The 26,498-nt window shown below is 35.1% G+C and overlaps 1 protein-coding gene and 1 long non-coding RNA gene across 11 annotated transcripts in view; one reads left to right on the forward strand and one right to left on the reverse strand.

Annotated features, from left to right (window-relative positions):
- The window catches only part of LOC140848456 (uncharacterized), a 115,077-nt gene extending 90,638 nt beyond the window's left edge, over positions 1–24,439 (forward strand). For both annotated transcript variants that reach the window (XR_012129381.1, XR_012129380.1), the window contains one exon: positions 22,622–24,439. This is a non-coding gene — a long non-coding RNA (uncharacterized lncRNA). The remainder of the gene's footprint in view (positions 1–22,621) is intronic.
- The window catches only part of NAALADL2 (N-acetylated alpha-linked acidic dipeptidase like 2), a 1,394,480-nt gene that overhangs the window by 532,364 nt on the left and 835,618 nt on the right, over positions 1–26,498 (reverse strand). For all 9 annotated transcript variants that reach the window (XM_073232064.1, XM_073232060.1, XM_073232062.1 and 6 more), the window contains one exon: positions 4,806–4,956. In XM_073232064.1, the coding sequence (XP_073088165.1) occupies positions 4,806–4,956 (151 nt within the window). The remainder of the gene's footprint in view (positions 1–4,805; positions 4,957–26,498) is intronic.

Here is a 26,498-nt window from a genome sequence, read left to right on the forward strand (position 1 = left end):
GTTACTTTCTTTGTTTTGAAGTCTATTTTGTCTGATACAAGTACTGCAACTCCTGCTTTTTTATCTCTATTAGCTGCATGAAATATCTTTTTCCATCCCTTTACTTTCAGTCTGTGTATGTCTTTGGGCTTGAAGTGAGTCTCTTGTAGGCAGCATATAGACGGGTCTTGTTTTTTTATTCATTCAGTGACTCTATGTCTTTTGATTGGTACATTCAGACCATTTACATTTAGGGTGATTATCAGTACGCATGTACTTATTGCCATTGCAGGCTTTAGATTCGTGGTTACCAAAGGTTCAAGGGTAATTCCCTTACTATCTAACAGTCTAATTTATCTCACTTCATGTGCTATTACAAACACAACCTAAAGGTTCTTTTTTTTTCCTCCTTTTTCTTCCTCCTCCATTCTTTGTATGTTATGAGTCATATTCTCTACTCTCTGTCTATCCCTTGGGTGACATCTATTTAGCCTTAGGAAAACTTCCATCCATAGGAGTCCCACCAAAATGCACTGTAGAGGTGGTTTGTGGGAGGTAAATTCTCTCAGCTTTTTCTTATCTGAAAATTGTTTAATCCCTCCTTCAAATTTAAATGATAATCATGCTGGATACAGTATCCTTGGTTCAAGGCCCTTCCGCTCCATTGCATTAAATATATCATGCCATTCCCTTCTGGCCTGTAAGGTTTCTGTTGAGAAGTCTGATGATAGTCTAATGGGTTTTCCTTTGTATGTGAACTTTTTTCTCTCTCAAGCTGCTTTTAAAAGTCTGTCTTTATCCTTGATCTTTGCCATTTTAATTATTATATGTCTTGATGTTGTCTTCCTTGGGTCCCTTCTGTTGGGAGATCTGTGCACCTCCATGGCCTGAGAGACTATCTCCTTCCCCAGATTGGGGAATTTTTCAGCAATTACCTCCTCAATGACACTTTCTACCCCTTTTTCTCTCTCTTCTTCTTCTGGTACCCCTATAATACAAATATTGTTATGTTTGGATTGGTCACACAGTTCTCTCAATATTCTTTCATTACTAGAGATTCTTTTTTCTCTCTGTGCCTCAGCTTCTTTGTATTCCTCTTCTCTAATTTCTATTCCATCTACCTTCTCTTCTACTACATCTAATCTGATTTTAAATCCCTCCACTGTATGTTTCATTTCAGATATGGAATTTCTTAATGATTGAATCTCAGATTAAATTTGTTCCTGAGTTCTTGAATATTTTTCTGTACCTCCATTAGCCTGTTTATAATTTTTATTTTGAACTCTCTTTTAGGCAGATTGGTGAGTTCTGTTTCATTTGGCCCTTTTTCTGGGGTTTGTGAGATTTTGGTCTGAACAATGTTTTTTGACATTTCATATTTCTTTGTGGTGCCCACTAGTGCCCAGAAGCTCCAGTGTCTGGAGCTGCTCAGTCCCTAGAGTGAGGCTGGGAGTCATAGGGAAGCAGAGCTGGTGTCTGTGGGAAGGAGAGATCTGTTTCCTGATTCCCGTCTGTGGTGCCTGTCTCTGGTGTCAGGGCCGGTGGGCTGAGCACACAGGTGTAAGCTACTGTGCTTTGTGTCTCTAGCCGTTGTAGGCGGGGCCTTTCTCTGGCTGGCCTGATGCCAGCACAGTGACTGAAGGTTCATGAACTGGTGCCGGCAGACTCGGTGGAAGGTGTAGCAGGCTGGGCACTCGGAGCTGAGTAGGCAGCCAGGGGGATGGGGCACCTGAAGCTCCTCAAATTTCCCAACCTGCTGGGCAAAGTGTGCTCAGACAAACTTGTCCAGCTCTCCCTTCTCCCCATAACAAGCTACATGCAAACCCCGCCCCTTCAGCAGCCCTCTTGCTGCTAGGAAGCCTCTCAGACCGCCTGCCTTTCCCTTGTCCCAGAGCGGCCAGGTGTGTATCCCCTCCTCCACAAACAGCCAGGATCTCAGTCTCTCAAGCATTCCACCTGTCCCAGCTCCCCAACATCCAGAGCACCACACAGTGTAGATTTCTGCCCCCAAAGCAGACCTCCAGGGCTGGGTGTTCAGCAGTCCCAGGCTTCCACCCCCTCCCCGCTCCGTTTCTCTTCCTCCCACTGGTGAGCTGGGGTGGGGAAAGGGCTCTGGTCCCACAGGATTAAGGCTTTCTTACATTATCCTGTTTTGTGAGGTCTCTTCTGTTCATGAGGTCTGTATGCAGTCTGGTGCAGCCTTCTTTCCTGTTGCTGTTTTAGGGTTAGTTGTATCAATTAACTACATTTTCATACTATTTGTGGTTTTGGGAGGAACTCTCCATCTCACCTCTTATGCCACCATCTTGAATCCAAAATTTAGATTTTTTAAAGGAGCAGTTCAAATTTAAACAACCTATGTTCTCAATGTGTTGCAAAGTAAACATTCTGAAAAATTCGAAGAGCTGAACAATGAGCCACTCTTTAAATGGTTCTAAGAATCAAGTTGAAAAATATTTTATATAAATCTGAAGACTTCAGGACACATACAAGAACTACCAATTGCAGTAAAATAGCAAAAATTCAGACACTGTGCATTTTCCAAAAAAGTGACAAGGCATTTCCTGCAGCAAATCCCTAACACTTTATTTTGACAACTAGCACATATTTATATTTCCTGTTATTCTAGTCAGGGGACAGTTCAACATTGTCTCAGTTGATTAAGTGCCAACTCAAGTCAGTCTTTCAACATTTGTCCAGGTAACTGGACCAAGAATATCTGTTGAAGACTTGTCACAAATTACAGTGATATTTTTTATTGTTTGAATGATTCTGGTTGGCAGAGGTGATGCTGAACAGACAGTAGGTAAACAACACACAGATCCACTGAATTGTAACATTGGGATATTAAATAAACTGTGTCATTTGATATACTTCCCTAGAGCAAAACTAGTGAAACAATTTTCCTCTCTAGAATTTAAAGCAAAGAAAAAGGAATAATTTTAAAAATAAAAAAAACAGGATTATAACAATTAAAAAGAAGGACATAAAACTTTAAATCAGGATGGATTTTAGGAAATAAGGAGAATTAAGTCTAAATCAGGATGAAAAAAATATCTTGGATTATTGCTGCCAAAAATGTATGACCATGATCTCATCATCAGAAAAAAAAAATTAATAAGCTCAATTGAGGAACATTCTACAAAATAAACTGCTAGTATTTTTTAAGGGTCAAGGCAACAAAAGAAAGACTAAGGAACTGTTGCAGATTGAAGAGGATTAAGGAGACAGCTGATTTTAAAAAGGCAACATAGAATTCTGGATTGGATGCTAGATTAGAAAAAAAATAGTGAAAGAACTGAGGAAATTTGAAATAAATCTATAATTAGTTAATAGCAATGTACTAATTTTGTGGCTTTAATAAGGATGCTAGGATAAAGGTTTACAGATTCTTTATATACTATGTTTGAAACTATTTTGTGAGCTTTAATTATTTAAAAATTTAAATAAAAAAAAGCACTCTGAGATGGCTCAAGACTGTGGCCAACATTTTAAGAGATATAACTGAGGAATTCTACATTTATGAAATGATCTGAGCCATAACAAATTTTAAGAGTACATGTTGCCAACTGAGCAGCCTACCATCTTGAGTATTCATAAAGTATGTTTTTTGGTAGCACTGCAGCCCAGTGATTTGCCACAAGGCGTTACCTGCCACAGGCAACCTCTGAAGTAAGGCATTACAACCCAAGGGAATTAGAGCATTTGTAAATGAGAGCTGGACTGATATTTTTGCTGATACATGGAAATTGTGGGTGAACACCTCCTAATTTTAACTTCAAAAAATTGTATAATAATAGATTGTACAAAGTATAGATCCTTGAGGTCCCAGAGAAAATACCTACTTGGATTATTAAAGCAGTAATCAGTAGACCCAACAAAATGCATAAACTACAACTCATATTTGACTCAATTTACTTCCTTCTTAGAGAGTTATTGATTGATTGGTAAAGTTAATAGAGAGAAAGGACAGCCAGACTTGAGTGAGGTAATTAGTAAAATCTTTTGTAATGTTTTGTGGGAAACGGAAAAATTTTGGCAGGACACATGGATAACTAAATGAAATTTTTTTTGTTAATTACTGACTGAAATTTCACTGTGAATGGGTTAGTATCACCGTTGAGGAAAGTCCAAGAGTTTTTTCCTCAGCCAACTCTGTATAAATGGAATATTTATCATGGACACAGTAGACAGAAAGTCGATACAGTGAATACCTGCCAAAATCTCATCTGTCTTCTCCACCACATGACCCCCCACTATTCAGAGCACAGTTTACTGGGGAAGAGGAGGATGTTGATACCAGGATGGCCACCTCTATGCCGCCAGTGACTGGCCGGACCAATGAGATCCCTTCTCTTAGAGGGCCAGAAAATTTGACTCCATGTTAATGTCATTCTTCTCCAGTGTCATTCACCACTATTTCAGTCACCTAACATGACCATGTCTACCTGAGACTCTTTACCTAAAGTTATTAAAGTGATCCCAAAGCAGCAGACATTTCACCTTTTTTAGTATTTGTACGTGATTTCCACTGACATGGGGTGCCTGTCCATATGGCATTAATTTATCAGTCAAAAATAACAATACATAAAATATGTTTTCTGTGTTCACAATAATACAATTCATTGAGTCAAAATCTATTATAGATTTCTTTTAAGTTTTATTCCAACAAATGGGTAGTCTCTAATTTGAGCAGAAAAATAATTCACTTTTTACAATACAGAGTTTTCAACATTACTATCCCTAGAGTAATTTAGGTTGCATGTACTCCTAAACTGCAACCTTGTAATGCTTACAAGAATAATAAACATTAATAATAGACTTACCAATACTTGGGTAACCAGGCGTAGAAGGGTCTCCTCCTGGATTCAGTGACACCATGAAGGTGTCATAACTAAGATTTGCAGTCTTTGGTAAATCACAAGGATCAATATATAGAAGAACACCTCCAAATCCAGCTTTTTCCAATAAGGAAAGCTAAAAGAGGAGAACAAACTATTAAAAATAGTATCATAAATAAGAAAAGTTCATATATTGTCATTTCATGAATATGAATAAGTTAACAGCCTTTTCTAGATCTTTTAAAATAAGCAGACCCTTCAGGTTACCCAATTATCAAAGCCCAGTTGGAATGTTATTCTGCCAGCCTCTTCCCTTTTTTCTCTGTCTCAATAATATTTAAGCAGTATTCCTATAATGTCTATATTTGATTTTGGTTATATAAACATGAAATTCCCCCCTCTCTTAACTGTCCAAATAGATCTGGAATTTCTATTTTTGTGATATTAACAAAGAATCTACCACAAAGCTCCTCTATAAAAAGAGAGATTTTCTGACCACTATCATGTCCTTCCCTAGAGCAGAAGTCACCTGCAGTATTTTGATATACCTCCCCCAGGGTTGAGCCTGTCATACCAGATGCTGTATACTGAAATTCTTTCACGCTGTTTGGCAATAGCCGCTGTCCTAAAGCTCCTGAGGGTTCTGCCATACTAGTCACTGGTCACTCTGGTCTTTGTCCTCAATGTCTCCCAGGCAGACCTCCCAATTATAGCAACTGAGGGATTTACAGAACCTAAGGAGAGGCCTCCTTTTGAATGGTCAGCTCCTGCACTATCTCTGTCATTATTTTAAAAATAGCCTCTCATTACTTCATTTGAGACATAGCTGATACAAAGATTCTTCTCTGCTCTTTACTAAGTACATAAGAAATAAGTATGATGGGGCAGATGGATTTGACAACATTCCCTGTTCTCTTTAACTTGGTAAATTAATTTTGGGGTAAGGAACTTATACATGTTAGTGTGTGATGTGAAATGCTATTAATGTGACATACTTATCTCAAGTATCAGTTTTTATCTTTCTACATATTTTTCCTTATTTAATTAAAATTATACTTTAGATATAATTTTCCCCCGTAAAAGTACAACCTAATTATATATAAAAATATATATAAAATATAACTTCAATTACATAAAGGAATTATGTGACAATCATGATTTGCTAATGCTATTTGTTATGAGAGAGGAAAAGTAATTAGGGGACAATAGGGAATAATGGAGACTATGACTAAGGGTCATAGGGAGTTGCTATTCATTGTGTGGCTCCAGTTAACACCTACACTTCACTTCCTAGTTACTGTTTGTCTTGTTTATTGAGTTTTAAGAAAGGCTGTAGCTAGTGTGCCTGGCTAGAGTACTCCATGAGGACAGGAATCATGCATATCTTCTCTGTCACTGTACTCCTTGCCCTTAACAGGCCCGTTGTAGGCATTCAAGAGTATGCTATGCAAAACAATGAGCGAGAAGAATGCTAGTTTGTCACAGAAACTACTCTTAGAAAAAGAGAGCTTTGAGCAACTATTAGGATGTACTTCTATGGGGGAAAATTATATATAAAATATAATTTTAATTACATAAAGGAAATAATATGCAGAAAGATAAAAACCGATATTTGAAATAAGTGTGCCACATTATTTATTATTTTCAACTCCTTGAAAAATGTTCTGTACTTTCCAATCTTTAATATAATGAGCAAGTAGGTGTTATTTTTATATAAGAAAAAAGAAAACTAATACTGAGAACCTAAGCAAATTATAGCAAAGTATAATTACCTCACATGTACCTTCTATAACAAACCACTCTGATCAGATTTGTATCATTTTTTTCCCCATCTTTAATGAAGAGGAGGAGAGGATTTAGGGAGAGAAGAGGAATGAGAAAAGGGGGAAAGAAGAAAGGATATGTGAATAAGAAGGCCAGATGTAAGCCTGACTCTCTAACAGCTCACCCTGAAGTCCTTAGGGAGGACAACTAATGCTTACATGCTGAATTGCTGTTCTTATAAAAGGAATCATCAATGGAATGATTTTGAGTGTTCTGCTCCCTATAGGAGACTATATCAAGAAAAAATATGAACTTCTCTAGAAAGCAATTTTTTAAAAATTACTAAAGCAATTCATGATCACTGGAGAGGAAAAGATACAGGCCAAAATAATAATAATAATAACAGTAATAGCAGTCCCATCATCCTGTCAAGAGGTACAAATGTTAACATATTGGAGTTTCTAGACACTTTTATTAGGACTCGTGTACATACACACATACACATACAAAATAAGATCCCATATCATAAATACTATTTGCAATCTCTTTTTGCACATACTAACAGTACATATAGAACATCTATCCATGTTGATAAGTATACTTTTATATAATTTTAATAGCTATGTACTATACATATGTAAATAATACAAATAATATTTTACAAGGAGGCCATCAAATGTTATTTAACCAGTCCCTAAGTATTGGTCAGAAACATTTTTTTTTTATATTACACAGCAGATTTCCTTATAGCCAAATCATGGCAAAAATTTCTATTTTCATGGAATATATTCCCATAGGTAGAATTTCTATGTCAAAATATTCCTGTTTTTATGATTTTTGATAAAATACCTTCCTTCAATAAAAGCTATCACATTATATTCTTACCAGGCATACATATGACTTCTTGCTTTCCCTCACTGTAACCAACACTGAGTATTATTTTTTTAAGAAATATTTGTTAATCTAATGAAAACTATGTGCCCAATTTTTTTAAATCACAAGTGAAGTTAAATGTATTTTGATCACTGCCACATTTTGAGAAATACCTGCTTAAGAATAACTTTTTTTTTTTAATGATTCCTGGGCCATTTATCCATTGGCAACTATATAGTGAGTATCACTTCTGTGGGGAGGTAATATACTGACATTGATATAAGGAGTTAAGTAGGATAAGATCCCTGATCTTAGGAAGTTCAGTTAACCAGGGAAATGACAGTTTTCATCTTAAGTGCTGACTCCAGTTAACTGGCAATGAGTGGCTACTTGGAGAAGGACTCTAAGGCCAGGTTCAAAGCCAGTGGGAACTGGAAAATCCCTCTATTAGAGATGCCTGTTATATATACAAGAGAAAAGAAAATGGTGATCTACAGTTTTTTTTTTTAATTTGCTGACCCTCAAAATATCTTCAAAAATCTCTTTAAAAGGTTAGTATGACAGTATTTGTTTAATGTTTATGAAACCTAATGATTTATGTTCATCAAAAATAAAATGCTAGAGTTGCATATTTTTTCTCTCCTGATTATATTTGGCAATACATTGTAATTGATCATCAACATATATCACAACATCTTTCTATAATTGATGGGTTATAATGAAGCAATGTTGCTTAATTGTATATTATCTTTGGCCAGAGTCGATGGCGTCTACAGGCCTGAAGAGATGACCCTATGGGTGATTTGGCTCCTCTTCTTCTCCTCTGCCTGAAATAGTTGAACCTCAGGTGGATATCTTCAGTGTTGTCAAATCTGGTTTTTGGTGCTTTACCTCGCTGGCTGTCACAGGCCTCTCAAATAAGAAGCTTACTTTAGTGATTCAATTTCAGAATTGTCTATTGCTGGATTTGATTTCCAATTAATTTGACAACAGAAGAAACTGCCTAAATTTAAAAAAAATTACTCTGCATTCTTAGCATTGCATTTTAAACATGAAAATGTGGGGATTGCAAATATTCAAAAGATCTAGTCTGGTGAGGTTATATTTCTAAAAATACATTCAAAAGTAAGCCAATGCCAAAAGGGTGAAGCCAGCTGTCCTTCAGCTGTCTGCATTGGCTGGTGGCAGAGTGTCCCTGGGTGCTCAGATAAAAGTTGTGAACCCTGCCCAGGACCTCTTGAGATAGCTTGAGGTCAAGAATGGTAATCATCCTGGGGTCCTAATCATGTAAATGAAGGTCATGATTTTCTGACATTGAACTTTGACTATCCTTTGCTTCTCATCCTCAAGTCTATATTAGTCTGGGCTTCTTCATTATACTTGCCACCTTTTAAACTAAGAAAACATTTGACATAAGTAGAACCAGTCAAAAGTTGGAACTGAGACACAAAAATGAGCCAGGTAGATTGTGTCTGGCCTAAGTGTCATAAGGTCGCGGAGAGCCAGGCCACGGCCACAGGCTAGCGTGGTGCATGGACCCAAGAGGCCCCTGGAGGAGCACCGTTCACTAATTTACACAAAGGACCATATGAGTGAGTGGTTTCTCCATTCAGGAGCAGCTCCTTGATGGTGCAAATTAGCATTTTCAGGGCTTGGGAACTATGAGCCTTACCATGGAAAATAGTGACAAAAATGGGGTAGGAATTCAGAAAAGTAAATTAATTAATTAAAAAGAGAGAAGAATGGGCAGGCAAAGGAATACCACACGTAGATTCAATGTGCAACTGTGTTCCTTTACTAAAATTTTCCTCCCTTTCTTCAAAAATGCTTCTGTAACTTGTAAAACAATCAATCATTAACCAAGCTAAGTGAAAAAGCATTAGATTGGGAAATGGTACTGGATTTTGGTACCAACCCTGCACTAAATAGCTATCTGACAACTCAGATAATCTTTCCAGGCTGTTTTTTCCATCCTTAAAATGCAAGGAGTAAACAACATTATCCTCAAACACCCTTTTTGTTCTACATGAATAAAAACATGTAGTCTAATCCTATGATTTAAAAAATGTTTATGGAGACATATTTACTGTACTTTCAAATACATTATCACATATGAAATTTGCTCTTAAACTATTGGTCAGGAATACATTATCCAAAAACAACATAATTTCTATCATTAAGAAAGATACTCCTAATAGTTTTATGTGGTTTCTTAGAACATATAGTATAAATGTTCTAATTTAGCTTTAAACTTTTATCAGGAACAAAATAAAAGGAAAACTGAAATAGTCAGAATCTATACATTAAAACTCTTCTGAGTAATGAGTTATTCCTTCCTTCCTTTTCACATCTAATTTAGTAGTACATTATGAATTGCTAATTTCACCTTTCAATACTATTTCATAGTGTTTACACACTAAAATATATTGCATATATATATGACAATTGCAATAAATTGTGCAGGGTTAAATGAAAACTATTTTAATGTAGCTATCAATAGTCTGCTTACCTTAGGAATATTTCTACTGTAATAAGTACCTCAACCAGTATTTTATTTCCAGGAAAGAAAGAAAATATTGTGTGAATTTACTAAGCATGTTTACTCAAAATGTCCATCAGTGATAATCCCCCCCCCCAGCTAAGGATTCCTCCTTTTTTCAAAAAAATCATGTTTTCATGAAAATAGCAATCATTAACACAGACTCCTTACTCACATGCCTCCCACCCACTTTTACTTAGCTCAAAGAACCACTAAGTGCTAAGCCAGCAAGATCTTAGCTCAAGTTTTCATGGGTACTAAAATCTCAACATGCCTGAGATAGTTGCTAGACTAGTAACGGAGAAATAGTCATTAGTTACCTGAGACACTGTTGCAATACAGCAAATTCCCTTCAAGCTATGTAATGACTCTATGAATTAAAGTGACATCATTAGAAACATTTATAGTTCCTTCAGTCCCTAAAGTGAAATTTTACTTTTTATCTACTGAATTTAGGAATTCAGAAGGATTTGGTAACTTTAGTAGCAATAGATTGAAGACATGAACCCTATAGCTTCATTATATATTTCTCATGCCAAGTATAATTCCAGGAACCAAATTATTTTTCTATTGTTGAGCTAATGAATAAATTAATATATCAATGCATGAATAAAAAACAGTGTATTCCGTGAGTGTTATTTTGCTCTACAATTCACACTATCTGGAAATCTTACGCAACACTTTTGGTTGTGGTGCCTTATTTGTATCTGTTAGGATATGGGTATAAGTAGGAAGCCAGCTTGTTTCTGAAATTAAGAAAAAAACTACATTCAACTAAATGTGTTCATGGTGTTTCCTTATGCTTTTATAAAAATACAAAACTAAAATAGGTTTATTATGTTTTGATTTGTATTTTATGTTTTGTTATCCAAGAACAGATATAAAGAGTGGTGGAAACTACTGCCCTGGGATCCGAACATGTGACTTTGTCTTGTTGACAGGGTCTTGTAGATGAAATGGCTTTGGCTGCCTTCATGGTTGCCGACCCCATATTTCTTGCTTTGAACCACAATAATGCATTTCTCCTTGTGTATAGTTTATAAAGCTAAAGGTCCTGTCAGTTGCCAAATAATCACCTCTGAAGTAAATGGCATTACAAATCCACAGGCAGGATACAACTGTTTTATTGTATAGACCTTACAAAACCTGAAGAATTACTCACTTAGGGGTAGTCATCTGACACCTGAAAAGGGTCCAACATAGAGGAACGCTGCCATTGCCTTGGAAAGGTACTCATGCTTACTGGGTGGCTGCGCAGCACTCAGATATTCAAGAAAAAATCATTCAAAGAAAATCACATCTAGGCAGTGCAAACAAGAAGGGACCCTGCTCTGATTCTTACCACTTAATATTTCCTCACTGACTTCGTACTTTTCAACCAAAACATCTCTTTTCTATCCCAGAAGGAGGACGCTGTTGTTACTGTCATTGACACAATCCACTCCTCAGGGTGGACACTGTGAATTCCATGGCGAGGCTCTACTCCACTCGCACACACTCCACCGCTGCCAGCGCACCTGTGTGAACCCACTGAGTGTCAGCCTCACTCTGTTTATGTTTGGTGGTCGCAGTGCGTGGGAAGCTGATCACCAACTGACATCAGGAACTAATTTAGTAGGAGCCTGTGTTTTTCATCTGTCATTTAGTTTCTTCAAATACTGGTCCAACACTAGAACCATTGCTGGCATTCACAGGGAGAAAAGTTTTCTGATTCTTCATGTAAAAAACAAGAGCAAACGTAACATAACAAGACAACTTTAATTTCACAGATAAAATCAAGGCTTATGGATATAGGCTGTCTTATGTCCCACTAAGAGCCCTATGTTTAAGTCCTAACCCTCAGTACCCCAGAATGTGACCATATTTGGAAACAGGGACTTGGGAGAGGTGATTAAGTTTGAATGAGGTTATAAGGTGGACTCTACATGACTACTATAAGTAGAGAGAGAAATGTTATAGTATGTATGTACACAAGGAAAATACATGTGAGGACACAGGAAGAAGGCAGCAATCAAGGCCTCAGGAGACACCAAACCTGTGGACGCCTTCATCTGAAATTTTTGGCTTCCAGAACTGTGAGAAATTTAATTTGTGTTTCAGCCCCACACTTGGGCAAACTAATGGCAAACTCTGGCAAACTAATACATCCATATACAAATTAATACATCCAATTTGATGTAAGTGACTCCACTTTCCATTGTTCAGAACCAAAGTTGCTGAACTTATGGTTCATGAAGGTTCAGAGCCTGAACAGAGTCAGAGCTAGTAAGAGGTGATTCCAGGGATCAAACTAGAGTTTTTTTTTAATTCAAGTCTGGCGATCTTTTCACTAAAGCACACGTTTCCCTTCAATTATACATCCATCCTTTACAAAGACAAATAAGCTGGCTAAAGGGTGAATTTATAAAATACATTAGATGCTTCTTGCTGTGATCCACTTTCTGAGAAGACACTGAAATCAATAATGTGTGAATTATATGCCTGTTTGTTTAGATTGCTAAAAAGACCCGGATTTCACAAAGTACTGTCATGAGGATTAATATGTATTAAAACAACAGAATGTGTACATTCTAGATGGAGGATCTGTGGTTATAGTAACAGAAACATAGAAATAAACTTTTAAAAAGCATGAATCTAACATTTCATGATACATTCTTACTTAAGTTAAATACCTCTGGCATATGTGAAAAACAAAAATACAGGACATGCATTATATAATAATTTCTTAGGCAGATATTTTAACTTCAGGGCTCAAAAAAATTTTATGTTATTCTTTTTCCTTTAGATTGTTTTCACTATTAATAAGTCTGTTGTTTGGCCTTTTAATTATGTATTGTATTGTTAGGATGCCATTAAAGAGGTTTTTGAAAGATCCCTGTTTGCTTTGTTATGTTTCAGAAATAAACTCACCTTTGTCAAAAAATTAAAAAAAAGAGTCTTATGGTGAGGAATATTCACTGTAATCAGATTGAATATATCCAAGGCATAATCACAGCATTCTTTTTTGATTTCATTGAACACCTTTCCTTGCATTTCAGATTGCTTTACTTGATGTAACCAAAGTTATTTAAATAATTCTAAAGAGATTAATAAGAAGCAATGACCTTCTGCTTTTGAGAAGAGAAAAAAAAATTTGAACTTATTCAGAAAGTTAAGCCTGTTGTTGGAGTTCTAAAAAGAATCCTCAACTTTTCTCATTACAGTTCTGGGAGGAACAAAGAAAGGGAGAGAGGGAGGGAGGAAGGAAGGGAAAAAGAATCTCCTATTTTATAAGGTATCCTCATGTATGATTTTTTTTATTCCACTTTAAACTAATATTTGATTGTGGTCTGTGGAATTATACTTATTTCACAAATGAATTATTCACGAAAGGATGACTAGATCAAGATCACATAGTTAATAGAAGATTTCAGACTAGAGAAATATGTCCTCAATTTATTTTCCTGGGCTTTTCCCATCGAACACTACTGCTTCCGAACAATGAAAATAACAATGTGATATTGCAAATTTCTTTTTTTTTTGAAATTCATATTAAGTTATTTGACAATCTTTGCAATGTTTGCTGCATGGAAGAAAGCTAATCTTAAAAAAATATTTTTTAAAATGTTATTTTTCTTACTATAGCTTCAAAATATTGTGGAGAATGCTATAGTTTATTTCTCCACTAATTATCTTTCCTATTTATGGAGGATCCATGGATGTAGGATGGCTCTATTACTCCAGGTTCTAGGTTGAGAATACATAATAAAATGCAAATAGAAATTATTAACCTAAATCCTTTTATTTTCAGGGAAAAGAATTTGAGATTTGGATAATAAACACATAGCCTGGAGTCTTTTTCTTTGTCATTATGGTTCATGAATAGAAAACAATAAAGGGTACTTGTGTTTATCAGTTTCTCTAATTTCATTACTTAAAGCCAATATTGGGGAAAATATACAAATTGCTTACTTGTGTTTATCAATTTCTCTAATTTCATTACTTAAAGCCAATATTGGGGAAAATATACAAATTGCTATCAATAGATACATTGCTGATACTACCACCTGCATGTACTTCTCTCTCCATATGTAGACATGCTGTTGCTATTAAAACAAACAAACTTTTCAGTCAAATGGAACAGAAAAGAATGATAGCACAATATATATATATTTAGATATTGTCATAAAATCATAAGCTTCTGATTTACCACCTTACTTTCTTTAGTGCTTATATATGTGAGTATACATGAGAGGAAGAGTCAGGAACAGTCAGGCACTGGAGAGAGAAAACACAGCCTCACCTACATGCATGCATGCACCTCGGGATTACACAATTTTCTAGTTGAATAAACAAAATAAAATAAAAAGAAGAGAGCTCTTTACATCATTTAATATTTGAGAATTTACTAGTCTTTAATTTTTAATGTTAAGGTATTCTTAACTAAGATCATATTTAACTAAACCATGAATAACAAACAATAAGAATGAATTAGCTCTAAAGGTATTTCAGAAATCAGCCAGTGTTAAGGTTTATTGATAAATAATTTTCTGAAATTTCAGTGTGTTAATATGAATCAATATACAAAATTTCTATTTCTACTGTCTACAAAATTGCTTCCATAACAGAAATACTAAACAAAGCACCCATATTTATAAAAAATCAAACCTGATGACTAGATATGTATTTGATGTTCAATGTTTTCTTAATTTATAGCATTGTTAAGCATAATAGAAACATTAAAAAAATAAGGTCCATTTTTTTTAGACTGAAATTTATATATACAACTCTTCTCCTAGGCAGGTAGATATGGAAGGAATATATGACGGAAAATTCAATGAATATTAACATAAAAAAGCACATCATATTATTTTTAAATTTCACTGTAGAAAATCTGCAAACTTTGTACTACTTGCAAGTGTTATGTTTTAAGCTGTTAATAATATATTTGAATTTATCAAGTGGTTTTCTGTAGTTTGGCTTGCAAGCAACATGGCAGCTGAGAAGCAAGTGGACTAAGAATAGGAGGTCTTAAACCGGATTAGGCAAGGGATGCTGGGCGCGACACTGAAAAGCTATCCAGTTCAGTTTTCTAACCCAGACAGAGAGACAGCATTTGCCCTGCCAGTCACACAAAATGTTTGGCAGATTCAAAGGAGGTAATATTTCTGAAGGATTTTGAGAAGCATAAAATGCTGCATAATATGTGAAGTGTTTGGTTTTATTATTTGTGGCAATGATAAGGAAGAAGAGGAGGAGGAGAACCAGGTTGATAAATGAGGGAATGTAACTTCATTGCATTTGTCTGCAACAGGGAGGGTTATATGGGAAAGGCAAGAAAAAAAAAAACTGGTTATCACAAACAACCAAAGTTTCCTGACATAAAAATGATGGCTTGATTTGTAAATGTAAATACTCACATAACTCAACAGTGTTCACTTATTACCTGGCTCCGTTTGTTTTTTGTTCTTTGTTAGTTTGGAGGAACCATGAATAAAAAATTCTAAGACCTTCAAAGTCAAATTTTTTCCACACAACATTAAGCTTTTAAAATTTTTATGTGTATACCTTAAAATATTAGCTTTTGTCCTATAAAAATAGCATAGTGATTATTACATTTTCCTCACCAAAGAAATACTGTTTCCTTTGTAATGATTTCTCTCAATTAAAATAAAAACCAGACCATCTACCTAAGACATAATATCACAACATCTTTTGAAATAAATTTAATTATATAAAACCTAAGATGTTAGCCAGGCATAGATGTTAGCCAACCATCATAAACAGACATGAAAATCTAAGGTAAGTTCTTACTCCTAGGCATACAAAAGGATTACACATACATGGACCCGGGTTATTTGCAGCTTCTTTTTTTTTTTTTAGGGAGGAAATGCATATGTCTTTCAAAAAATTCAATCAGAATAGAAATAATTTCCATGTTATCCTTTCTAATGTCATTAATCAAGAAGATTTATAATTGCCAAATATGACTTAGAGCACATGTCTCTTGTTCGTGCATTTTATAGATCACCATTTGTTGTCTTTGCAATCCTGCCTGGCAGAAACTGACAAGATCTTTTTACAGTACAAACCCATCAGAGGTCACAGAGTTTCCACTTCCCTGGCTCAGAAAGGCTTTGGATTTTCTTGAGAATCACTTTTCCCTTTGGGTGAAGGAAACACTATATGTACATTTTTATTCAGATTTTAGATACTTTTTATATTGATAAGGTAGCAAAGGTCCATTCTGACTCCAACTTTCCTTCTGGAAACTATACTATTTACTCAAAATGCTGTATTTATTTACTGCACGTGCTCAGAGGATAGCTCCAAGTATTATTTCAGTGGACTATATCCCAGGTGACTGAGGCACCCACTGCCAACTCCCCCCGGTTTCTTTCTCTCCCTTCTAGTACTGCATTAAGACTAGATGTTGGGCAGAGAACACATTGGTTAATGCCTGAGTGCATGGAAATGAAGGAAAAAGATACCTGGGATGGGCAGCTGTCAGCTAGCTCCAACGTGATGAGCAGCATTAAGAGAACCACTGAACCACACACCAGGTGTGAAAAAGAGGGGCAGAAACCAATTAGCACAACTGATCTTATGGTTCAGAGCTTCTTTCCACCTGGGTTCATCACAATGGAAAATAAATCTCTCTTCTCTCATAAGAGAATGGTTTCCTATACGGAAATGTCTATCCCATATGAACTTACCTATATTTTAATAAAGCACTAATATTCAAGCAAAAATTACATCTAAGCCAACATTTCTGCCTTTCCTAGGCATTTCTAGAGCCTTTAAAAGCCATAGTGCACATCAAATGGAAGTAAATAATTACTTTACTCTGTTTTCTCTTTTAATTGAATAAGTTTTGCTCACGTTGTGATAACAGGTTATTTGAAAGTGAAAGTAATTTGTTATAGAACAGCAGCTTTTATAAATGGAAACTTCTACAACAGAACATTGTGAGATGTTTAAATATTAACCAGACATATTGCTCACTCTCAACACTAAATTTCAGAAACTTAATACAAATTAAGTACATACTTTATATTGCTGGATCTTGCTTATCAGTGCTAAGAAATCCACAATGTTCAATTCTAATTAAAAATGAAATTGAACCACAATTCCCTGGAAACACGGGCTGATCAGACTCAATAAGCTTTACTTAATTTATTTCAGAAACAAAATAATTGAATTGCTCATAGACAAAGAAAAAATGCTTACATTGTTAACAAAATGCATGCTTTCAAATTGTTTGCAATTCTATTTCCTAACTTTCATGGCTGATTATATATTCCACATATATGTTTCAAGATATTTAAGGGTTCAAATATGTGATAGCTTTATCTTTATCACTTACAACACAACTTCTTATGTATGCCTACTAGGTCTGTATCATAGATTACGTGCTTCAATGTATCTTTTTTTTTTATAATTTTAAAAGAGATACAAAAATATTTATACTTAACTTTAATTTTAAAAATTGACTATTTTTGAAAAGGACTTTCCAAATAGTTGACTAATATCATTTAACTGTCAACCACCTCAGGAGATATTTAAGATTACTCTTATTATTTTTCTTTATTGTATTTTCTTTTATTAACTTAGGAAAACTGTGGCTCCATGAGGCGTGATTTTTTTTTTCCATGTTGATGTAGTTTAAAGTAGTAAGATGGAAGCCAGTTTTAAACTAAAAGGAAAAATGGAAAAATAAACTGAACATGAATGAAAAGTATCCTCTTGGGCAAAGAGCAGAGTAAATAATTCCTTGTTCTCTTCTTTTGCATTTCAATTGTTTATTATAAGGATTCAGTCTGAGATCATAATGACCCTAACATTTCTAAGCCCATCTTCAGAAAGTGTGTTCTTGACTTAAGAACTGAAGTCAAGAACAGCTGAATTAAGGAGCAATGATTCTAGAATAATCCTGGACAATATCTCTAAGCAGTTCAAGAGATGGACATCCTCCTGCATAAACTCTGTCAAGGAATTCATAGAAGTCACCTTCACACTGGACAGAAGTTTTATCTAAATCCACTTCTGTAATAGTGCTTGACTTGTACCAGTCAAATAATAAGATAAATTAAAAAATATAAGATAATACTTTGAAACAGACACATGTAAAATAGTATTATTTTCATCATTAATCCTATAATATACTTTTATTAGAAAATTTTATTTAAGGGAATACAAAAATGTGCATGCCATGAAGTTGGATGGACACATCAAATAAGAAAATAGGGGGAAAAAAAGGCACCAAAAATATAAGATAAATAATGAACAATAAGGTGGAAGAAAAAAATTAAAGCATACACATTTTTACACTGAAAGAAAAAATAAATTATCCTATGAAAATGAGAGATGTTTGAACTGAGTCAAATGGGATGAAACACTGTAAATATGCTTTTTTTACAAGAAACTTTCTTAAAACAAATAAAAAATATGAGAAAAATAGATAAGCAACTAGATACATGGCAAATTAAAGGCAGAAGAGGCAAATTCACAAAAAATTGGACATTAAGAGCAATAAAGATTAAAGCGATATCATATAGAATGATGAAAACATCAAAGAAGTAGACAAAGGATATGCCATAAACCTGAGCGCATGAAATAATATAAGTACAAAATAAAAACACGAGAAACGCAAGACAGAAATCTAAAAATAGAATTATCTATGACTGAAAATGCAAAGATACACAGAAATAATTAAATAATGAACTTAAGATAATTGTACTTCTTACAGAGCAAATAACACACCCACAAATAATCTTTTACATGAAATTTGCCACATGGAAAATCTCTTAAAAATTCTATTAACTAGATTTTTATTGGTTATATTATTTACTAAAATAAGAAATTAATAAAACGGTGAACAAAATTATTTTTTTCCCAAATTGTTTTGGATCACAGAACAAGTTAAAAAAAAAGCATGTGGAATACAAGAAAATGTAGAATATATAAGAAAGAAACTTTTGAGATACAGTGCCATTTATATTCAGCTCAAGATTTATAGTTTACATATAGTTCTCACTTTAGTAAATTCGAAAAAGAAACAAAATTAATTAGGAAGAGGGGATTATTTACTGGAGAAGCAGAAAACCAAACAAAAAAGAGAAAAGAATTCAATCACTTAATGTATGGATCAAATAAGTATTTGCACATGGCAATATCAGTAAACATTAAATATGGAACTAATTCATCACAACTGATAGCTAGTTGAAGACTGTGGCATTTGGGTAAATTAAATATTTCGAAAGCAGCCTGACCCTGTCCCTAGACTCAAATCAGACAAACTATCCAGCAGGGCAGCATCTGGTCCTACAGCTGTCGAGCAAACCCCGTGAGCGGAAATGAGCACCAGCTTCACTTGGAAACTGAGGAGGAGGCTGCCAAGGGGAAGGGCCTTTAATAAAGCCAACAATGGGCAGTAACAATGCCAAGTCAACACAGAAATTAGTACAAACATGTGCCATTTTGTCTCAATTACAAAAGTCAAATCTACTAAGAAGGAAGTCTTATCAGACTTTAATAAAGGGTTGCACATTTTTTTAGGTCATAAACATTTGGACATACTTGCATGTGTTTGTAACCTGTCTGGATAGGAGGCAATGGAAAATAAAGAAGGGTCAGTTTCTTCTATGCCTGCACAGTAGAAGAGGAGGAGATTATCCACCAAATTCATTTCTGCAAATCAAAAAGCTCATGACTCATGATTTCATGACTGATACTGATATGAAAGGAACCAGACAGGTGGTGATAACCCATAGGAGCATCGTTTCTCTTGAACTTCCCCTTCTCGTCCTTCTTGGACAAAGAGTAATATTTTGTCCTACTCAAACACATAGCGAATATTATTCTTAAAATTATTAGATGTAAAATAAGACTAAGAAAATCACCATCTGCATTTGCTTGTGTAGATCTGTCTCCAATCTTTCTCACACCTTAATGTAGAAAAATAATTCCTAATTCTGTGAAGTTACCCACCAAGATTTCCTTTGGATTAGTAACATACAATTTCACAAGTATTTCATGAACAGAATGAAGAGCCCATAGCAGACCATAGCCTGAGGTCCACGACTGCCCTATTGCCTTCATAACTCACATCTAGAAAGGAGTATGGTAAAGCAATACAATAGACAAATCATGATATCAAATGAATGACAAGCCATACCATTTCAGACCTATAACATTTTTTATGCAAACTATTGGAGTATTACAAATTTCAAATGGTAAGAGAGGTTACTGAAGAAGTTTACTACTCTAAAGGGTGGGTACTGTATCAGAATTATTATTCTAAAATTCCTTAAGCCTCAACTGGACTCTCATTAAGATGGGCAGCTGAAAATGATCTAAAAGTCACTCCACTGAAATTTGTATGCCAGTAACACAAACATTTGCCTTTGATTCATTAAAAAACAAATGTACTTCTTTCTCCTTTAAGTATCACTTATTTCTTATGATATATGGTCCAAATTATGCTTCTTTGAATATCATAGTAGTTAATAACAGGCTCAGCACAAAAGAAAAATAAGGGAGAATTATAGAAAGAATAACTCAAAGTGTTTAAATAATTGTCTACATTAAAAAATTAGAAATTATTTTTTGTTCCTCTTACCTTAAGATTGATTATTGCTTTCTCCAACCTCATGATCAAATTCAATCTACATTTTATCTTCTTAAAGTAAATTAAACTATCTCTCAGGCCTCTGGCAAACAGCTGGACAGTCACAAGAATAGATTTAATCAGTTAATGGTGTACCCCACTGGAAGGGCAACAGGATTTACCGCATATACACATCCTTCTTGTACTTTGTCTCAATTCATATTTAAAGCAAAGAACCTCAGCAACTCAGACTGTGAAAGCATCAACATTATTGAGTAATTCACAATGAATATCTACAGCAACTGGTGTTATAATTTAGACCTGGATGCCATACTTCACTTAACAAAAGGGAGGATTATTTCCATCCAGTAGAATTTCATCATTCACATTCTTTCTCGTATACATCAGTAGTTACCAATCCTGGAGAATTTCTGTATTTCACTAATTATTTTCTTTCTTTTCTTTCTCTTCTTCACCCATCCTCATTACATCAATAGACTAAATCACAGCTAATTGAATGTGCTTCAGTACGAGTTTTCATATTCAGTGAATCAGAAATGTGTAATAGAGAAACTGGAATTAACGGTGTATTAAGAATGCAAAGCAGAAAAGACAGCTGCATGCATTTCTGTGATGGTATCTGAGTGTTTCACATACTTGGCTGATGCTTACTCTGCTGTTATTACTTTCACAGGATCAACTTGAAACTTAATCTCAATAAATGAATATATAATACCATGCTACATTTTACTTGCACTTAGAAATTTTCCAATATGTAGCCCCAAAGGTAGTTTAAGGGAAACACAAAGATTTAGTGAAAGGATAAGAGTAAACAGCAATTTGTGCCTCATTAAGATATAAAGTATTCCACAAAAGTACATTTTCCATATAAATGAAAGTTGATCTTTTAAGTCCCTAAAACTGTTTTCCTACTTAAATTCAAATGATTTAGCTTTATTGGGATTTAAATGAACTTCTACCTAACAACTGAAAGGGTTTAACTTTACTAAAGGCCAGCTGTTTGGAAAGAAAATAGGAATGCTGAGCTGAGAAACAGGGTATCCCAGAAGAATTGGGGTGTGGTGGAGTTGATCAAGCAGATTTGGAAAATCCTATGGCTGTTTAGACTTAACATTGGACAATAGGAGTTCAAGAAATAGGACAATGAAAGATAAGAATTTTCTTTTTTTATTCTCTCCTTTTGTATGATTCTTGCTTTAAACTTTAAAGAATATTAATTTTTAGAAGTTTGTTGATTGAGTTTTACCAGGTTCATGAAGAGTGGTCTGCATTTTCCACAAAACCACATCTAAGATACAACAATCTGAGCTCAAAAGCAGTGAAATGAATGAAAGTGTCTGCTTAGAACTATCATGTCTAATAATTTAAACAACAAAAATAACAAAAGAAGCTTTTAAGTCCATCTGGTGCATTGCTCCTTAAGGTTGCCATACAGAGGGGCTTGTGTTAAAACAAGTTGATTTCAAATGGACAATTTTATTTAAAACCTACATAAAGTTGAACAAGAAATTCAATGGCTGTGTTAGGAATGTTAGGTGGAAAGTTAAACATGAGCAGCCAGAAAAGGGGAAGATAAAGTTCAAAGAAAAAGCTGCCTGGATAAGGTTCAAAGAAAAAGCCACCCGAACTCTGCCCAGGTAGGGGGTCCCACGTGAAGACAACAGAGGCTTTGCTGGGAGCTAACTTCCTTGCCTCTCTAGACCAGGCCAAACAGGTCCCAGCCAGATCCCAGCACAGGCACAATGGAACAGAACTAAGAACTACCCAAACCTCACCTCATCCTTGGAAAGGACATAGTACTGAGGGGTGGATGTATAGATGGGCCTGTCAATCAAATGACCCCATCTTGTCAGTGAGAGGTGCCCCCCAACCAGGATGTAATAGAAAGTCCTCCCACCTAACAATCAGGGCCTTTGTCTGCCTTGACTCTGGCCCACTCTTCCCTTGGGGTGTATCAAATAAAACTTTCACTCTGTTCTGCTATTGAGTTTGCCTTTCAATTCTTTGTTACTGCAGGGACAAGAACCAAGGAGAACAAATTCGATTCAAGGAAAACTAACTCGATCCATAACAGTTGGATATGAATATGTTGCTGCTTTGTTCCCCAAGTTTTATTTGTAAAAAGTATAAAATGAAAATGTATCACTTATTAATTGAGCAATCATTCAAAAGGAACTTAATGGGAGCCCCTTATACTCTAGGTACTGTTCTAAGAAGTTCTGGGATACAAAAATTAACAAATATTAATGTATAACTATTTATAGTCACTTTTTCAGAGATGTGTTCGCAGGCAATACATTTTCAGAATCCACATGTGACAATGCCAGATTTATACATGGAAGAGATTAAAATTATATTTATCATATAAAATGGAAAATGCACACACTAGTTCTCTGAAGGATAAGTTACCCAACTCACATTGTTATGAGTATGTGCCACTAACAAATATACAGCAAAATCAAACTGACACATAGTCAACATCAAGTATCAGGACTCACAAATTTGATACCCCATAAGTAAGACAGGGAATCTTCAAGTATGAATTACCCACGGTTGGTCATTGGGTTATAATAAGGTTATATCCAAAAATGTAACAAAAACGACTAAACATTGGGAGAATATGACAAAGGCATACTATCTGAATTAGACAAATAGAGAAAGACAGTTTTGCCAAATAAATTATTTTTCTTAGGATCTAATAGCTATTCCATAAATGTTGTTCTTTAAAGTGGTTTATGAACAACAGGAGGAAGTTTTTAGTAATTCATGGTGAAAATAGCAGCTTAAGATACAATATTCTTGGCAGATTGATGAATTTTAAGCAGGGAAGCATCATTCTCAGACTGTTTCCAGGTAACACTCTGGTAGGGCATGGAGGAATGAAACACCAGCGTCAGGGGAAGCTGCCCTTGTGAAGCAGAAACGCAGATGGAGAAGACAGAAAGGATTAAAGACATGTGGTTAAAAGTCGAAAGCCTTGGTAAATTATTTTTACTAGGGCATGAAGGAAGCTTGAAAAATCAGCGTGACTTATTGATTTCTAACTTGTGTAAGGAGACATATTACTGTATCAATCACAGAGGAAAAAAATACAGAAGTGGAAAGGTCACAGGGGAAGAAATGAGTTCAGCTTTGTCCATGTTAAGTTGAGCTGCCTCTAAAATAGCTAAATAGAGCTGTCCAACACTCAGTGGGTAGGACTGTGATGGACAACCCCACTTGGCAGATCTTGTTATAAAGTCAAGACTAGTTGATAAGGTATTTGAATCCCCTCTTAAACATTCAGAGATTACAGATGATCAGATAATTCATTTTTATAGGGTATTATATTTATAGGGGGACAAGATAGTCTATGGATGTATTTTCTCATTCTTGTATTTCTGAAAATACAAAACAAGGTCAACACTTAGTGAACACTTATTCTGTGTCACTCTCCTACTTGACTACATATATTGATTCAGGGAATCCTCATAGCAACCCTATAAGGAAGGTTATTATCTAGCCCCATTTTAAAGATGAGAAACTAAATCACAGAGAGGTTATTTTCTAACTTCCACTAAGTCACACAGCTAACAAGACACCATGTTGATCCAAGTCAACTGTGGAGGGTCACCATACTGAAGGTAACTCACATGCATGGCAGACCTCTACTAATTCTAATATTTAAGAAACCCCAAATTATTTTTTCTTCCAACTAAAGAGCAAACAGTATTGAACATTTCTAATGGCCTTGACAAAGCTGTCCTTGCCCATACTTCTTTAGGTATGACCATTTGAAGTTTTTCTATAAGGCTTATTTTTATTTTCACAAACTGTATTTTATATATATATATATATATATATATATATATATATATATATATATATATACATATACACAGAGGACATATATACTCAACATATATGTATTTTGAAACTACAGATAGTGGTTATCAATATGAGCTTTAGAGTTAGATGAAAGTGGATTTGAATCCTGGCTCTTCAACTTACATGCTATGTGGTCTTGGACAGGTGGACACAAGCTCTCAAAGCCACAGAACTTACCTGTAACTGACAATATGTAGTAAGAAAAAAACTCACCCCACTTATCTTTTGTCTGGGCTGGTTTGGTGCCCTTAGCAGCCTCTGTTCCACTGGCTGTATTACAGACCTTTAGGGAACTTCTTTAGGATCCTACTCCCACACACGTCCTCATGTTCCCTGGCTAGCATTTCATTTCCTTGGGTTCTTGTCATCTTCTCTGGTATTTCTGCAACCTCCCTGCTCAGTCCATTGGAGGCACTCTGCCCAACATGGTCTAGCTTTGCCCGAGGGTATCTTTATGACCTCTTTGGGCTTTATGACCTGAAGACCAAAGGCCAAAAAAGGCTATCTCTGTATACTGCTTGAGCTATTGGACCTAAGACCACATTTTGGGTTGCTTAAGAAAACGTTATATCCTGGAAAATCTATACTCATGGAAAAAAAAAGTTTGGCCATTTCTTTTGTATATTAATTGCAATGACAATAGCAACTAATTATTAACTACTTTTTATGTTATAGTCAGTAGGCTAGTTATTTAAACCTCAAAATAAACTTCTAGCATATATGTTGTTCATTCCTTTCAAAAGACATAACTGAAGCTCAAAATGATGGCTACAAAGCTGTGGCTATCAGAGGTCTACTATGCAGCTTTTCCTCTGCAATACCCACCTACCTAAGCAAGCTCCACTCCAAGTCTTGAAAGGAGTTTATCTTACCCTACTGGATTGAACACAGCCACAATTAGACCAAATTCATTCACAGCAGAAACCAAGTCCTCTCTCTGCCGGTTTATGTCCCTGAACCTTGCACCCAAGCTTCCCACAGTGATGATCAATGAATATCTGTTGAGTGGATGACTGAACTATCAAAAGACTCCAGAATGAATCTGGTAAATCTAGAATCCCCTCAGGTGTCAAAAGAGATTATTTAAATCCCAACTCACAATCGTATGACTGGCTATGCATTTGAAGAGGCTTAATTTATTGTGTGCCATTGACAGATAATGATAATCATCCATGGAGGGGTTTGTTCCACGGATCAAACCAAACAGTCAGGCATCTCATAGCTTGATAAAAAACGGTAGTCCACAAAATCACTTTCCACATATACACACCAAGTTTCTAATATCCAAAGTATAAGTATATTTTAATGCTGTCACAAAGATAAGTACTAGCTTATACTCCTATGACCTAAAACTAGAAACCACAGTAGTCCTCAAAGACAAGAAGGCAAGAAGTCTGAGGCAGAATTTTCATAATGCCTAAAAGTTATCTGCTGAGCTTTTTCACTTTTGTTCATTTTCATTTAAATTGATGCAGGAATTTGTGCCTGGTGGCAAATTCAGTATATACAGACAATAGGCCCAGATCTAGTGCTTTCATTCAAGTAATAAAGGCATCAAATGAAGAATATCTGAAGGGGAAGAAGGAGGTAGCACATTTCAATATGTGTGAATGAAGTCAATGCAAATTCTGTTGTTCAAATGGCATTCTCTGAATAATTTTGTAAAATTATCTGCAAGGTGAATATATTAAGTGTACTAGAGATTAATAAGAGATTTAAAAGAACTTAGAAATTTTATTTTCTTTGGGCATATGTAAATGAACTATTAATAGTATATCTTCTTAGAGCATGTATAAATAACAATTATCCTCAGTCTTTTAATCACTGAGGCACATTTCCTACACAGGGTAATTGCAGCTGTGGAACTCTGTCTTAAATGTGCAGTCTCATTTTGCAGATTCCCTTTCCTCTCTTTCTCCTGCCACTGCAGAAATGTCATTGCATCAGTAGATAACCTATTTCCATGAAATTCTATGGATACTCATGATTCTTGATTTTTTGACATGAAGTTCTTATGTGTCACACT

This window comes from Manis javanica, chromosome 3 (assembly GCF_040802235.1).
Source record: "Manis javanica isolate MJ-LG chromosome 3, MJ_LKY, whole genome shotgun sequence".
Taxonomy (NCBI): Eukaryota; Metazoa; Chordata; class Mammalia; order Pholidota; family Manidae; genus Manis; species Manis javanica.